Raw genomic sequence first — 16,590 nt, forward strand, 5'->3', positions numbered from 1 at the left:
CAGCAGTTTGGTGCAGCTGCTCTTTCTCCATTCCTTGGATCTGCTTGCTTCCTTCTGATACATATTGGTTGCACATATACAATGATGAATGACAGCGCTCCTCTTCTAAAATTCTTTATATCTGCAAAATGTAAACATACTGCACATAGTGCATTACTGCGATATATACAAGTGACCACACTCCCCGGGTGAAAGGTGATGCACGCGTGACTCAAACAGTGTATAAACACAGCAGACTCTCCCACAATAGTAACTGCTCACCAGATCATCTTCACCTTTTATCCAGGTGGGTCTAGCATGTGTTGTCAAACAATGAACAGGCTACAGCCACTTCCATCACTGATGAGTCCGCACGGACGAAACATGTAGGGCAGAGCCAGGTTCGTCTGACGTCACTGGGTTGTAGAAGAGGAGCACTGTCATTCATCATTGTATATGTGACTCCTATGGGACTTGTGATAGCGAAAACTCTGAGTGCTGTTGTCAGAAACAATTTGAACAACTTAGGGCAGTCTGAACAGGGCAGACGCAGTTTGTTGATTCATTATATTGGTTGCACAGCCTGTATTGCGTGGTCTTTCTCTGAGTGACATACGGTGTCATGGTAGAAGCCGTTTTCTGCCCACCTGCATTTTCGTTGATGGGCATATCTTGAGGTCCTGAGACTCTGCTTCTCTTCATATCAACAATAACTTAAGTTTTTGATATTGCAGTCCACAGCAAGAACATATCTTTTACAAACTGTGGCTTCCCAGATTTATTTAAAAAAACCTGTGTACATATCCATGACTGCAACCTCACAATTAATAACTCACTAACCTTTCAGCACATCCTCCAGGGTTTCTCGGTGTTCTACAACTTAAGTAATTCAACTCTGCTTTGAAAAGAGTGCTTGTAACAAGTAAAGACTAAGAGATCAGTCACAATGAAACCATTATTTCAGATATATGTCTATGATAACCGTGTTCTCTCCAGTTACATCCATAAATGTCCAAAACCACAAAGTAGCTGATAAACAATAATTTAAATGTAATCATGAAATCTGCAAAAAGGAAAAAAAATCTATTTTAGAATAAAAACACAATTACTTTTCATAAAGTTTCATAGCATCACTGAATATAGCAAGTATATTTAGTTTATAGTACCTTTCAAGGATTGTCATAAATCATAGTGTGTAGTTTTAGTGCAGTTATTCCTGTGTGTATTAAATAGAAAAATGTAAATAGATTTGTTACATTTGTGGCATTCCTGCTAATTATGGTGAAAATGCTACTTTAATGAGTAGTGAAGTTTGAACACAGAACTTTTTAGGTCTCTGGAGATGAACCTATGAGTTACTGTAACTGTCAGATAGCCCTTTGTAGAAGCTGGATCGTTGTTTTTGCCACTTTATTAAATCAAATGCTGGTTATGTTTATCACACTTTGGGAATTTCAGCAGATTTGGGGAATATATTTTCACATGATTTGCGCACATATGGAATGAATTATGTTGCTAGCTGTTAAGGTCACATCCATATACAGTATATCTTTTGTGAGATAGTTCATCATTTGTTGGTAGACAAGGCACCTTCACACTTTCCCACATTTGTCTTTACATGTAAAAAGGCCAACTATATTAAAAGATATGTTTTATTGGTATGTGGTAATTTAAAGAAAAGGAATAATAAGGTGTTGACTTTCAGGAACACAAGGTATTTGAACAGAGTATACAGGTAGTTCTTACACATAACCAGTTTGTTAGTAAAATTCTTACATTTGGGATGAGGCTCTCAGGTTTAATGTAACTGTAACACTGCTCAGAAATGAATTATTATTATTATGTATTTACATAGCACCATCATCTTCTTTAGTGCTGTACAAAACAAATATTGGGGAACATATACATGAGAAGTTTAAGAACACTGTACAGTCATGACATTCAGCAATACAAGTACAAATACGTACATAGAGGATATGTGGTTTGGGACATCCCTATTATTGGTGCATGTTCATATGGTAAATTACAGCAGGCTAAGAAACTATAGGAGGAGGCCCCTGCCTTTGTGAGCTTAAAATATAGAGGGTAATGGAGTGGAGACGCAGGGGAGGTTTTCTGCAGAAGAATACTTCTGTTCAGCCAATAACTATTCCACACACATTCTAAAATATGTTAAATGGCAGGGATACATAATAAAATAGTTTTAGAGATAGTTAAAGAGGAACTCCAGTGAAAATAATGTAATAAAAAAGTGCTTCATTTTTACAATAATTATGTATAAATGATTTAGTCAGCGTTTGCCCATTGTAAAATCTTTCCTCTACCTGATTTACATTCTGACATTTATCACATTTTTACTGCTGGCAAGTGATGCCAATGGAAGGAGATGCTGCTTGCTTTTTGGCAGTTGAAAACAGCTGTAAACAGCTGTTATTTCCCACAATGCAATAAGGCTGCCACAGTGTGATGTCAGAACCATGGTCCTGACATCACACTGTGGGAGGGCTTTCTCCACACAATCAGCCATACAGAGCCCCCTGGTGATCAATTTGTGAAAAAGAACAGATTTCTCATGGGAAAGGGGGTATCGGCTACTGATTGGGGTGAAGTTCAAGTCTTGGTTACGGTTTCTCTGTGTGTATACTGAATGTGTCTGGTACAGTCACTACCAATGTCAACTAAAAAGTCCTGGTTGTTATCAATAACCAGCAACTCCAATACTGATCAGGTTTAGATATAATGTCCATGTCATGGATACCTAAATTAGTAGTGGTTCAAGTTCCTTAAAAGTGCGATGAAACCTAAATGGTGCGTATACATGATGATTGTCACCCGCAGGCTTCAGGACCTGATCCCTTGGGTGACAGTTCGAGGCTGAGTAATGTAGTGGCACTTTGTGATGTGTTCCGTTTCTGTGGGGAGTGTAGGTTGGATGGCAGTGCAGCACATTCCAGAGCAGATTCTAGCAGAGGATAATAGTGTTTTCAGTCAAGATGATCATCAACACAACAGGGTGGCTGCACTGACGCTAGATTGTCAGCATTGATCTCCCCAACTTTCTAGTATGTGTAGCGGCCTTAAATGTGCCTTGATCTATGGTAGCTTTTTATTTGCTTCAAAGTAAACCGGAGGTGAGAGGTATATGAAGGCTGCCATATTTATTTCCTTTTAACCTCCTTAGCTGTATGCCCGACACTGTGTCGGGCATACCACCGGCTGTCCCCAGGAGTCCCCCAGTATAATTTTAAATCCTTGCATAGTTGTAATAGCTTCAGCTAGCACTAGGCTAGCTAGCAGTGGTGGCCGGCATCCTCAGATTACTTTTTATCCCCCCTGATCGCCGCTGGATCCAGCAATCACGCAGCCTCCCTGCACATCTCCGGTCCTCTTTATGGGGAGGATCGGGTCTGCGCATGATGTCATGACGTTGCCGACATCATGATGTCATGTTCGATCCTCCCCATAGAGAAGAGCGGAGCTGTCCGGGGAGGCTGCGCCAATCGCTGGATCCAGGTGGGGTAATGTATTTAGCGGCGATTGGGGGGATCAAAAGTAATCTGAGGATGCCGGCCATCACTGCTAGCTAGCCTAGTGCTAGCTGAAGCTATTACAACTATGCGATGACTTAAAATCATCCTGGGGGACTGTTGGCTGCAAACCCTCCGGCGTGTGTAACATCCAGGAGGTTAAGCAATACCAATTGCCTGGCTATCCTGCTGATCCATTGCCTTTAATACTTTCAGCCATAGACCCTGAATAAGCATGTAGCAGAACAGATGTTTCTGACAATATTGTCAGAACTGAGAAGATTAGCTGCATGCTTGTTTCTGGTGTAAGTCAGGCACTTCTGCAGCCAGATAGATCAGCAGGGCTGCCAGGCAACTGGTATTGTTTAAAAGAAAATAAATATGGCAGCATCAATATCACTCTAATCTCGGGTTCACTTTAAGATGTTAATAATGTATCTAAATTATAAAAAAAAGCTTATGTTCCATTCAGTGCTTCTTATGTCATTTGTTTGTGACTTGTATGTAAGGCCTGGTGCAGACCAGAGGAGTTTTTCTAAAGGTTTTGAGTTTTTAAATCTGCTGCTAATGTTATCCCATGTGTCTGTGCACACTTGAGCAATGAGGTTTTGTAAAAAAACCCATAGCATTACATTGGGAAGAGCTTTTGAAACCTCTAAAAGCTCTTCCCAATGTAATGCTATGGGGTTTTTTTACAAAACCTCATTGCTCCAGTGTGCACAGACACATAGGATAACATTAGCAGCAGATTTAAAAACTCAAAACGCTCAGAAAAACTCCTCTGGTGTGCACCAGGCCTAAGATTGTATTTAACAACATATTCTCTTTTTTAAACCTGTTTTAAAAAATATTTTCTCAGAATTTGTATTGTTGTGGTAAGCACATTAAGAAATTTGGTAATTAACATTTAAGCAACCCGACCTGAGTTATCTTGTGTCTGTCTCAGCTGACTTTACTCAGGCTGCCAAATGTAACCTAATGCAGAGTGGCACAGGGATCAGCTCCCCTCGTACACCACCGAGCGGGCACTGTAATGTCAACTTCCTGTTCTGGGTCTTGATTACATGATATGATGTGATAGGGAAGCAAAGGATGATGATGACCCTTGCAGGGCTGCTCGATAGTAGAAGAGGCGTGATGGAAGAGACTCTTCCACCACCCCTCTTTCAGCTCGTCGTGGCGCTGTAATGCTGACATCATCCTCTGGGTCCCAATCACATGTCATATCAGAAGAGGATGTCAGCATTACAGCACCCACTCGGTGGAGGTAGAGGAGAGCTGATCCTGCAACTTGAACAGGTAAATATATCAAGTGCTGCCTGCACCACTCTAAAATTTAGGCTGCCTGTCTGGGGCAGGGGAGAAAAACATGTGGTGCCACAGCATGCACAAAAACATTTTTCATTCAACAGGGAAAGGGTTAAAAAAGTTGTTATGTGCTACAAGCAAGGTATCATTTCACACATTTGTGTTTGTTGATATTTCTTGATTTGCAGAGGAAAGAAAAGTTCAATGCCAAAGCAAGGGAATGTACAAATTACCCTTCCCTTTGCTACTCCTTGGTTATGCAAAGTGAAAAAAGGAGAACTGTAGTGAGAGGTATATGGAGGGTGCGCAATACCAGTTGCCTGGCTATCATGCTGATCCTCTGCCTCTAATACTTTTAGCCGTAGCCCCTGAACAAGCATGCAGCAGATCAGGTATTTCTGACATTTTTGTCAGATCTAACAAGATTAGCTGCATGCTTGTTTCTGGTGTGATTTATACTACAGCAGGCAGATAGCTCAGCAGGGCTGCCAGGCAACTGGTATTGCTTAAAAGGAAATCAACATGGCAGCCTCCATATACCTCTAACTACAGGTCTCCTTTAACTAGTTATAGCACACCATAAGCTGTAACCATAAAGACACAGTATGGGAATGTCACAAGATTCCCTATATCCTTCAGGGGTAAATTATGACTATAGACTTAGGGCTCGATTCAGTAAACGGTGCTAACCCAGTTAGCACGCCTAAAGGCTTTGGGCGTGCTAACTAGGATGCTAAGTAGTTAGCACATACAAACTTAGCACCGTAGTTAGCACATTCAAACTACTTAACTTAGGACATGCAAACTACTACTTAGCACCGTGCTAATTAGGGTGCTAAGATCCATGGTTAGATACCCCTGGTCTTGCTAATTATGATCTTGTAAAAGATAGAATATTTGGAAATTTAAATTCAATCTGAGCTCTATATATTATGTGACGATCATTATATTATTGTTAACAATACCTCTCATCTTCCACAGTGATAATTGATGCTGAAGCTACTGTTGAAAAAGTTAGGAGGCGCACTGCTACACTGCATATTCTGTCATATGTTCCTTTTCTTTGTTGAATAAACACTGATTTTTTTTAAAAAAAACTAGGGTGCTAAGTAGTTTGCATGTGCTAACTACGGTGCTGGCACATGCAAAGTGGCCAGTCTGAATCAAGCCCATAGTCACTTACTGGTTTTAAAAGCCAGAACGTATAGAAAAGTGAACCTACTCACAGACTTTACTCTACTGGTTAAAATTTAAAGGGACTTGGGCTCAAAACTCACAGATAGCCAGCGGCTAACACAACATCCCAAAATAAGCTAGGCCAGTCTCTTAGAGGCGTCCCTATACTGAAACAGTGGATGCTACTGCATCTTACACACAAAATGAGTGTATCCTTGATTGGGCACATGTCTGGTAAAGGATAAAAAGCATGAGAAAAGACTTAACCTGAGGTGGCCCATAGGGCCATGAGTTCTTAACCTTGTAGAGAGCAGTCTGACATCAGGGGGAGAGACCCACCAGCAGATTACCCCTTTGCCTCTGCACACACCAAACAGTACACAGCATAAGACATGGGAGCCTCTCAATCAGGCTAATAACCATCAAATGATGAGCTCACAAAGCTTGGCAAATACACATGGCAAAATGTAAAGAGATCTGGGCTCAAAACTGACAGCCAACAGTTAACACAGCAAAGCAAGAGGAAATGAGGTAGAAGCCCCTATAAAAACAAAATGTGCATGTTACCTAAATAACTTTCTTTTAGATTGTGTTTATAAAATGTCTGTTCAACCAATGTAATTATTTTAATTAGATGTAGGTAGTAAAGCTGAGCTGATTGTTTAATCTTGACTCTGTATTTCAGTACACAGGGAACATGATAATACAGTAGTGCGCTGACTTCTAATACAGGAACGTTGTTTTGCAAATTTAGTGACTGAGGGTTCCTGGGGCATCATGAACATTTCCCAGAGAATGTAGGAGGATCTCTTAACAGCTCAGCTTTATTACCTATTCAAAGGAATAGGCTGTAAGAACACTTTTCTGTCCAACAAGTACAAATATGAACTATCTTTGCAACTTCAGCCTATAGGTTTAGGTATTCCCTTGATTAATTTGAGGAAAAGAAGGCCTGATTATCAGGTAATGATGAATGTAAATGAGCTGGTTTTAAATGTGTATGGCCAGCTGCTATTGACTAACTTTGAAGGCTTATATAAGCTTATTTCTAAGCATGTCTTGTAGACTCTTCTCCACGGAGTCTTATTTACATACAAAAAAAAGTTAAAGTGGAAGGCTTCAATAACAAATGTTGCAAATGAGGTTTTGGCCCATCGCTAAGTTGGCCGAGGCATTACTTCAGCAAGCTTACCATGCCGCCAAAGGTTTTTTATGATGGCACATATTAAGCAGGTGTAACTTGTTTAGAGTTGGAAATTACATATGTAATCAGAATTTTATTTTGCTCAATCCTATCTCTGTGGCTAGTAGCAAATAAATGTATTTTTCAACAATTTGGAATTACATTGCCTTTATTTTTAAATGTGGTTTGCCAACTCTAAATTAAGGATGAGTGGTTTTGTGTGTTCAAATGTCTTATATGTTGCTGCAGAGGTATACAGTTTGGGCTTATAAGCTTTGCTTTATGATTTTACAGCATTATATGCCTGACTGCATCAGTATTCAGTGACTGTGGCAATTTAAGGTTGTTCTGTTAGCTGTATGCAGTCTTTGCTATGATTTTAGTAGAGATATGAAGATTAATGTAGCAAAGAGGGCAAGTGGTGGACAATTTGTCGGTGAAGGCCGAAGAAAAAATGACACGCAGGAAATACTTCGATACTTGTGTACATTTAATCCATTTATTCTTGCCAACAAAAGCCAGCCGACATTCATGCACAAGCCAGCTAGTTATGATGATTAGAGTAGATGGATTATCAGCATGTATAAGTGTCTGAATAATTGCTGCACCTCATCTGAACAGAAGAAATATCTTGTACAAGCAGTAAATAGCCAAAAAAGAAAGGATCCATGCTTGGGGAATTGCTGACTCTGATATTTATTAAATCAATGCAATGCGCACATAGTGGAAGCAAAAAAGCTCTAAAGTGTTTTTGGTGCTTACTAGTAGGGTAATAACAAATGGGTTGCACATTTAAATAAGGTTGGTCATCCAGCCCCATGCAGCATATCCCCCCCCTTTCTCTAACCAGTGAATAGTTTTTAGGACAAAAGAAAGGGTCCAGCTGAAAGTACTATCGCAACAGCTCTTCAGTTTGTAAATATGCATAACAATAACTGAATTGTACTCAGGAGAAGTCCATAAACCAAAACACAAACCATAAACCTTTTTGTCCAGACTTGGTGTCAATTATAAATAATAACACAGGACTGTAGTAGGTAGCATTGCACATTAAACAATTAGACATGTCCTATCCTGTAGCTACACAGAGACCGTAGAAATGGCACACATAGTCTACATGAAAATAATTAGGTACAACAGCATTTGTTGAGCTCAAAAGATAGTTAAGGGCTGTTTCCCACGAAAAATCACCAACAAAATTGCAATCGCTAAACAATCACAATTTTGCAGTGATCTTTTTTCTGCAGTTCTTTGCCAATTGCATTTGCTATTTTCTGTCCGTGAATGAGAATTGCAGTACAATCTCTTCTTATGTGCAACATGCAGCTCTTTTGCAGTTGCATTGCAGCAGTGTGAATGCTTCCATAGGGAGACACTGCACTAGCGATTTCACAATTGGCATTTGCAATGTAAACATCCCCCAGTGTGAAACCGCTCTCAGGCTGGTATTTTATTTTTCTGCGCCCAAAAATAATGCTCTGATTATAAGAGAGATTGAGGCTAGATTCACAGTGGGACGTTGCGTTTTGATGCCACGTTAAAGTCGCACCGCAAGCTTACAACGCAACGCGCCCAAAAAGTGGCAACGCAGCGTTACCGTCACATACAGCAGATACAGTAAAAACTACAGGCAATGAAAAGTATGCTTCCAAGTCATTACTGAGCATGTGCAAACAGTCCAACGCAGCTAATAACGTGTATAACGCACTGCATGCAGTACTTTTACTTAACGTGCAGCGTTAGACACAAACGCAACGTGTGCACTGTGAACAGGGCATTGATTTTTCATTGCAGTGAGTTATTCTGCGTTAAATGCTGTTTTAACGCACGACTTTAACGTCCCACTGTGAACTTAGCCTGAGACAGTCATAAGTTACATCATGTCTCAGATATGCCTCACCCATGGGCAGTATAAAGGTCCCTGCAAGATTTTTTGTCTACAGGACTTTAAATAGTAACATTACTAAGTTGCAAATGTGCTTTAAAGCATTAGGGCAGGAATGGAATTTTACCATCATTTATTTTGTAAATCTACTATATGCCTTGCTCATACTTGAGCAGCTCCTACCACATGCACACACTAGGGACAATCTGATCAGACACCTATTAACCTACAAATAAAAGTTCCGGATAGAAACGTACGGGAATAGAGAACATACATTCTCCATGCACACAGTCTACTTTTTTTCTAATACAAAACCTAAAGGTGGCCACACAAGATACAATAAAATGTTCCGATTTTACAGCAATTTGATAAAAACTATCATATCGCCCGGAAAAATCCTAGAATTCAAGTATACTTACATTCTAACAGAGAGCTTTTTTTTCATTCGACTGAAAAATCTGATCGGAATTCCCGGTGTTTTCGATTTATATCGATCTGAAATGCCAGATATTTCTCTTCAATTTTTTTAAAGATTGTATGGTGTGTGTTAGATTGTCAATTTATTAATATACACACCCAAGCAATTTTCTCAGAGTTTCCAATCAGTTTTATCATAATTGGGGAAAAATTGAACATAGGTGTGTGGCATATTAGTCATATTTTTTAAAAAAATTGTGCGGTGTGTGGCCACCTTAAGAGTGATAAGCAAGAGTGGTTACCACTTACATATAGTAGCTGAATAGAGATAGGTAAGGTTAGTGCGCTGTCACAGAAACTGTGCAACTCTGCTGAAATGTACATATTATTATATGTGTCTTTGTGTTTCAAGAATTTTTTTTAGAAACTCCCATCACAATTCTCGTGGCTTAAAGTCACACCAGAAAGTTGATATTTCAGTTTGAAGCCTAAACACAGTAAATCATCTACAGTTAAACTTCTGCATTTTCACTTTCCCACAATGTGCATGACATTCACCAAAGTTTGTCTAACTTAATACAACATCCAAGATAATAATAATCTGTTTTACTGTTAGCAATTTCCCTCATTTGTGTATACTTTATCTACTACCTGTGCTGCATGCCAGTGACTACATTTGCATGATACCATTATTATAATGTGCATGAAACATTTTGTGCTCTGTCATATAATTTTTTTTTTTATTGTTTTACTGTCTGATATTTCATGTATATTTAAGTTATTTTTGTTGTGAAATACTTTTTTATGGATTGTTTATAAATGTTAAGTACTTCATAAAGCATGCAAGAATTTGAAATTATAGCTACTTTGCATCTTGGAATTATTTTAAAGTGACACCTCCCCTACACAGAATCATGCATGTCCCTAGTCCATCTCTCTTTATATTTTTTTTCTCGGCAAGCATTTTCCGAAAGAAGGTTTTTTTTGCTCATTTGGCAGCTGTTGCGTAATGACTACCCATAGCCCGCAATAAACACTTTCATTTCTAGGTTGCCACAGACCTGAGTTTCAGCGAATCAGTTAATTTCGGCATGCGGGGCTGGGTACCGTCATAGCAGCAATCCTATGCTGCGCGCCCTGCTTAATGGTAATTTGGTAGTCCAGTGATCGCCAGACCCCAAATTACATCTCCCTCCCAGTTGCAACACCTCTGAGGGGGAATAGTATTCAACGCTAGATGTTAGCAGCAGCAGGGAGAGTCATCATTCAGCTTGCCCTGCGCCCAACGGCCCGGTGCCAAAATAATATGTACTTGAGTTTCAGAGCATTATAGCAGAGCTCACCCTAGTTATATCATTATCATTTGGCATGACCACATGGCTATGATATAGCCAAGTCCTTGGTGCGGCAGGGACGACACTCCAATAAGTATTGAGTTTAGCTACATTGTAGCTGAACTCATATTGCCCAAATTACAAGGTTTGATTGGTTTTCGAAGAGCAGAAAGGAAGGTTAGTCTTAGAAGTCAAGAGCAAAAAATTAGGATCAGAATGGCAGGTTAGTGTTAACATTCCAACTTTAAAGGCACGATATGAAAGAAGGAGACAGAGAGGGAATATGATGGGAAAGTGCCTAAAAAGTGCCTTCGGTACTATCCTACTTAAAAAACAAATAACAACAAGTACGTATGTATGCAGTATTTCTCCTTAGCACTTCTATGACAGATGTTAAGATTATCAAGCAAGGCCATCTAGAAAGGCCACCAGGTGATGTTCCTTCCAATAATCCCCTCTATAGAAAAGTAAAGTTAGCAGCATTGATTAAGACCTCTTTGCCACCTGTCATCTGCTTCTGTCCTCCAGCCAGGTGCTTGTTAGTGCTTGGCGTAGGCAGTAGACAGGCAGCCCCCCCCCCCCCCCCCATTGAGTTATATCTCAGATGTACATGAGAACTTTTTAGTCCCGGGTAATACTACTCTGTCAAATGTGACACTTGCAGTGTTACCAAATGTTACAGCTTGGCTGCATGCAATTGCAGCTGAATGGTGTTTGTGGCTGGCAGCTGAGAGGCTGAACTGCCCGTCAAATGAGCAGTTCAGCCACTGATGGAAAAGAGACCTAATGGTACCACTACCCACTTACCTTTACCATGACTTAAAATGGTGAGTCAGATAGATGTTGAAGGACAGGGATACTTGCTTAAAGCAACACAGTTGTGCAATTGTGAAGAGACCTGCAGATTAGAGGAGAGGAGAGCTGGACACCAAATTAAATCTTCCTGGAGAAATGTGTATCTTTTGGCCCTACTGGTGGTTTATAGAAGTTACACGGAGTCAGCTTTCATGTCAGAATGAACAGCTGTTTGAAAATACTTTTTGTGTACTAAAGGCTACCCTAAGCTGGTGCATGAAACTGGCTATAATTTCAATTTTCAAATTCTCACCTAAATTTCAAATACAAAAACTACCTCCAGGAATGTTTCTCATTTTACCGTGGAATAATACTGAAAGGATTATAACATGTTTGGGTTTTTTATTGCTGTTTGAATAAATTCTTTGAGACTTATTTATTCCATGTCCTGAGAGGAAGTTAGTAAACCGGTCCAACATGAACAAAGGCAACAGCAAATTAAACCTTTAACATAGTGTGAGGAAAAGTTACAACTACCATCACCTGCTTACTGTTGTCCCTCATATTCAGTCCCCTGGACCAGGGATGGGCTCACGAGTAATCACGAGTCCGTAAGGATGTGAATTCATAATTAAAATTAAAATTAGCCTTAATTGCTGCAGCTGTGCGGTTCGATGATTAGGGGTTATTTACCCATATTTCCGGTGTCCTGCATGCACTCCAAACAGCTTGCACACGTCCTATTGGACGCATTGCAAGTTTCACTTCCTCCTTCAAGCTGGAAGGCGAAAATTCTCAAGCAACACTGCCCAGGACCACCAGGGTCAAAGTGATGCTATTCGATAGAAAATTCAGAAAAAAATCACCAACTGGAACAAAGACAGCAATAAGGACCCTAAAGACATCTTAAATCCTTTTCAAACTATCAAAAACAATTTTATTTTTCTTTGAGTTGTTTTTAAGATGTATAACTGCTACTTTATTTATCATTATTGTATTTTTTTCTGTCCCTTTTTATTGGAATGGAAAATTTCTGTTCTGCATTGCCAATGCTTTCCGTGCATGTTTCTTGGGTCTGGCTGTTCTGATCATAATCCATTGCATGTAAGATTCTGCCTTCTTCTGCATTTTGATTATTTTGCTCTTTATTATATGTTTGTTCAATCATTTCACATTTTCCATACATGGTACAGAAGAGGATCCGAAATCTAAAACTAGTAATATTTATTTTCTTACATTAAATCAGAAAAGATGCATATTTAAGTCTTGTTTTATAGCTTAGCCCTGTATTTATTTAATTCATTTATTTTATTTAACTGTATGAATTACATTCTTGTATATTACAAGGACATGAGTTCTCTAGCTGTGGGGAATTTTGCCACAAGTGACATAAAGATTTAACTAAATGAAAGTTTAGGGCATTTTTATATAAATACCAAATGGCTATGCCCATAGTGATCCAGAGAAAGGTCGCCATTTTTATATTTGGGTTGAGGGGCTGCAGGAACACAAAAAGTGCACAAGACAGAGCGTAATCCCAAAAATCCCAAATGTATGGCATAACTACTTCTTGTGTGTGCTATAATGTACCACTTTTGGTTAACACTTACAACATACAGGTTTATGTTATACTAGCATGTATTGCATTGGTGCTGCCATTTGTAGCCTGAGACCTCATATGTACAGACATATCTTAAAATGTAATTTGTAGGTCATGCATGCCATGCAAGGTTCAGCATTAGATGGTTCATGTAGGTCATTGGATGGTTTGGATAAATCTTATGTGTTCCTTCAAATTACAAATATGTATATATTAAAATATTTTACTGCGTTTAGAATAGATTATAAAAGGCCTATAAAATATTCACTCACTTTCTTCGAAAATGCTGGCCGTTATTCAATTCACTTTTTCTCCTAAGTTTTCTTCTAGGTGGTATTTTCCTATCTTACCAATTAAATGCCTTACAAGTCACAAGCAAGCTAGAAAATACTCAGAATAATTATGACAGTACTTTTTTCACCTACTTTTTGATACTTTTTCAATTGCAGAGTGCTGAAATATTATTTTAAACAGAAGGTGAAAATGTATCTCCTAGGAGAAAACATGTGAGAAAAAAATGAACTGAATAAGGGCCATTATATTTTTGCTGTCATAGACTTGAACTAAAATTATTATTATTCTTTTTTTATCAACAAAAGATGACCCTTCCATTTCAAAGATCTCTGCAAAGCCATTTAAATGTATGATAAAGGAAAACACAAGAAACATATTGCATATGTATCTACTGGCTTTAAAGAGAACAAGAGCTGAAGAAGGTAAAAGATTTTATACATACCTGGGGCTTCCAGCCCCATAAGCCTGGATCGCTCCCACGCTGCCGTCCTCCGTTGCCTGTATTCGCCGGTACCGGGTCCCGTACTTTCGGCCAGTCGGCGGAAGCATGCTGCCAATTTTCCGCATCACTGGTACTCTATCCTTATCCTTATACCTGCGGCGCCTTACTACGCAGCCACATGCGTAAGGGTATGGAGGGAGCCCCTGTGTATGCGGACAATTGGTCGCATCCGCCGGAAGTGACGGGATCCGGTACCGGCGATAGAGGAAGCGGATGATTGCGGCGTGGGAGTGATCTGGACTTATGGGGCTGGAGGAAGCCATAGGTATGTATGAAATCTTTAAAAAAAATGTACTGTCCTTCCTCTCTGGTTCCCTTTAAGCTCGAATTTAGTAAATGTACATTTGGTAACAATTGTGTGTCATTACCCCTCTGAAATATCTGCAAGTCATGCTAAGTCCTGCATGCGTGGCCTTGGCCACCCACCTCCTCAATCATCCTCAATCCTTAGAAGCGAGCATTCTGCGCATGCACAGTTTAAAAATAATTAAACTGGTGTTGTTTAAAAGGAAATTTAATATGGCAGCCTTCATATTCCTCTCACTTTAACTGTCCTTTAAGAGGATGCTATGGAAGAGAAAGGCATCAAGCATACTACACTTAGAAAAAAGCACATGGCGTTCGGCTGAAGGAAAAAGATAATGCCGTTTTTTTGATAAGTGTAAGAAATTTAATGACTGGAATGAGTTGTAAAAGTTAAAGAATAGATAAAAAAATATAGAATGCAGAATAGTACAAAACTAAATACTGATATTGATGAACTTGAGGATCAGGAAAGCTAATTTGAAAAGTAGAGTTGGTTTTAAACATTAATACAGTTAACACAAGATGTGGACAGTGGAAAACAGTGATGATGATTTTGGTAAGATAACATTGGTAAACTCAAGGTGGTAAGTTAGTGAACATCCTGAAAACATGTTTTATAAAAGGTGAAAAATTCTTGAACAAATCTAAATACCCTGAATTTCTGGGGATCTGCATTGTGGATAGGAACCAGCTAGTTGTAGAAAATAAAAAAAATGCCCAAAAATGCAAATCATGAAATTAGGATAGATTGAACTCACACTTAATATTAATTATTATTATTTAGTATTTATATAACGCCAACATCTTCTGCAGCACTGTACAGAGTGTCCCTCGGAGGGACTCACAATCTAATCTCTACCATAGTCGTATGTCCATCATAGTCTAGGGCCAATTTCTAGAGAGAAGCCAATTAACTTATGTTTATGTTTTTGGAATATGGAAAGAAACGGGAGTGCCCAGAGGAAACCCACACAGACATGGGGAGAGCATATAAACTCTGTGCAGATAGTGCCCTGACTTGGGATGCAAACTGGGGATCCAGTACTGCAAGGCGAGAGTTCTATCCACTACGCCACCGTGCTAATAATCTGTTCTGCTTTATAGCTGTAGCCATTCGTTTTATTGCACATAGTCGTATCATCATAGAACTTAAGCCTTAAAAGTAGCATAGTACATTTTTTTTTTTACATTCTGATATAATGTATCAATGTCAAATGGTTATTGCTTCATAGCGCAACAAATCCAAAACGGTAAGTTTTCTGTTACCTCAGGTAGTTTAGGCCTTTTTTTAGTGAACTTTAGTCCTTTTCTGTATAGCTGTTACTTTATAATTTATTTTCTCTGCCACAGAATCCAAAATCCCAGGAACCAGTTACACTTGATTTCTTGGATGCAGAACTGGAAAATGAACATAAAGTAGAGGTACAAGTGTGTTTCCATCATATCTTCTGGTTGTTTTGTAGTATGCTAAATACCATAATTCTGCTTATTTTATTATATTTTTTATTCTTGTATTCAGCACAGTTTACTAAGGGAATTAAAATGGTAATGGGGTGCTCACTTTCAATAACTAGTAAGCCTGAAATATTTATATTTCCATATCAGTCCAACTGATTTTCTAAGTGAGTTGTGAAGCTGAAATTAAATTAAGGCTACATTTCCACTGTGCTCAGCATGCTTCTTGCCAGACGCGATGCCGGCACAGATCTCCAGCGTCTTGCAGCCGAATCCCTCTAGCTGCGCTATGCACAGCTGTGGGATTTGGACGGGTGTCACGAGATTATGCTGCAGGCCATCAGATTTTTTCCCCACCCACGAATTGAGATGCTTTCTATTGACTTCAGTAGGCTGCCAAATCCCATCCTAATTTGTGGGTGGAGAATCGGCCCAGATTCGAAGCAGTGGAAACCTAGCCTAAAGGGAAATTTCATGAAGATTAATTTTTTTTGGACTGAGGAAGTTAAAAAGTGTCAATTGCTTTTTTCCTTCTATTCTAGTGCCAATCTACTGTGTATTTACTTACTAGTGATCAGGGATGATAGATATCATTTACGACTTGTTCACACTTAGAGCGATTTTGCTCTTTTTTAGCACTGTCGATTAAAAAAAATCGCCTTTTGCTAGTGCAATGGTCGCTTATGTGAATGTTCTCACGTAAGTGATAAGCTTTCTATCTACTCGCAAATGCGGCTCCTGCAACTTTTCCTGAGCATTTAATGGTAAACATAGGGAAATCGCAAAACGCTTTAAAAAATTGCAATTTCCTGAGCGCTTTCTTGAATAA

At 39.2% G+C, this 16,590-nt stretch overlaps 1 protein-coding gene across 9 annotated transcripts in view; it reads left to right on the forward strand.

Annotated features, from left to right (window-relative positions):
• The window catches only part of CACNA2D1 (calcium voltage-gated channel auxiliary subunit alpha2delta 1), an 846,695-nt gene that overhangs the window by 735,774 nt on the left and 94,331 nt on the right, over positions 1-16,590 (forward strand). For 4 of the 9 annotated variants that reach the window (XM_068276177.1, XM_068276180.1, XM_068276178.1 and 1 more), the window contains exons 19-20: positions 6,897-6,953; positions 15,657-15,728. In XM_068276177.1, coding sequence (XP_068132278.1) covers positions 6,897-6,953; positions 15,657-15,728 — 129 coding nt within the window. Of the gene's footprint in view, positions 1-6,896; positions 6,954-12,797; positions 12,822-15,538; positions 15,557-15,656; positions 15,729-16,590 lie in introns of all 9 variants that reach the window. The other 5 variants (XM_068276183.1, XM_068276184.1, XM_068276185.1 and 2 more) reach the window with 3 other exon arrangements.

Source organism: Hyperolius riggenbachi, chromosome 3 (assembly GCF_040937935.1).
Source record: "Hyperolius riggenbachi isolate aHypRig1 chromosome 3, aHypRig1.pri, whole genome shotgun sequence".
NCBI lineage: Eukaryota > Metazoa > Chordata > Amphibia > Anura > Hyperoliidae > Hyperolius > Hyperolius riggenbachi.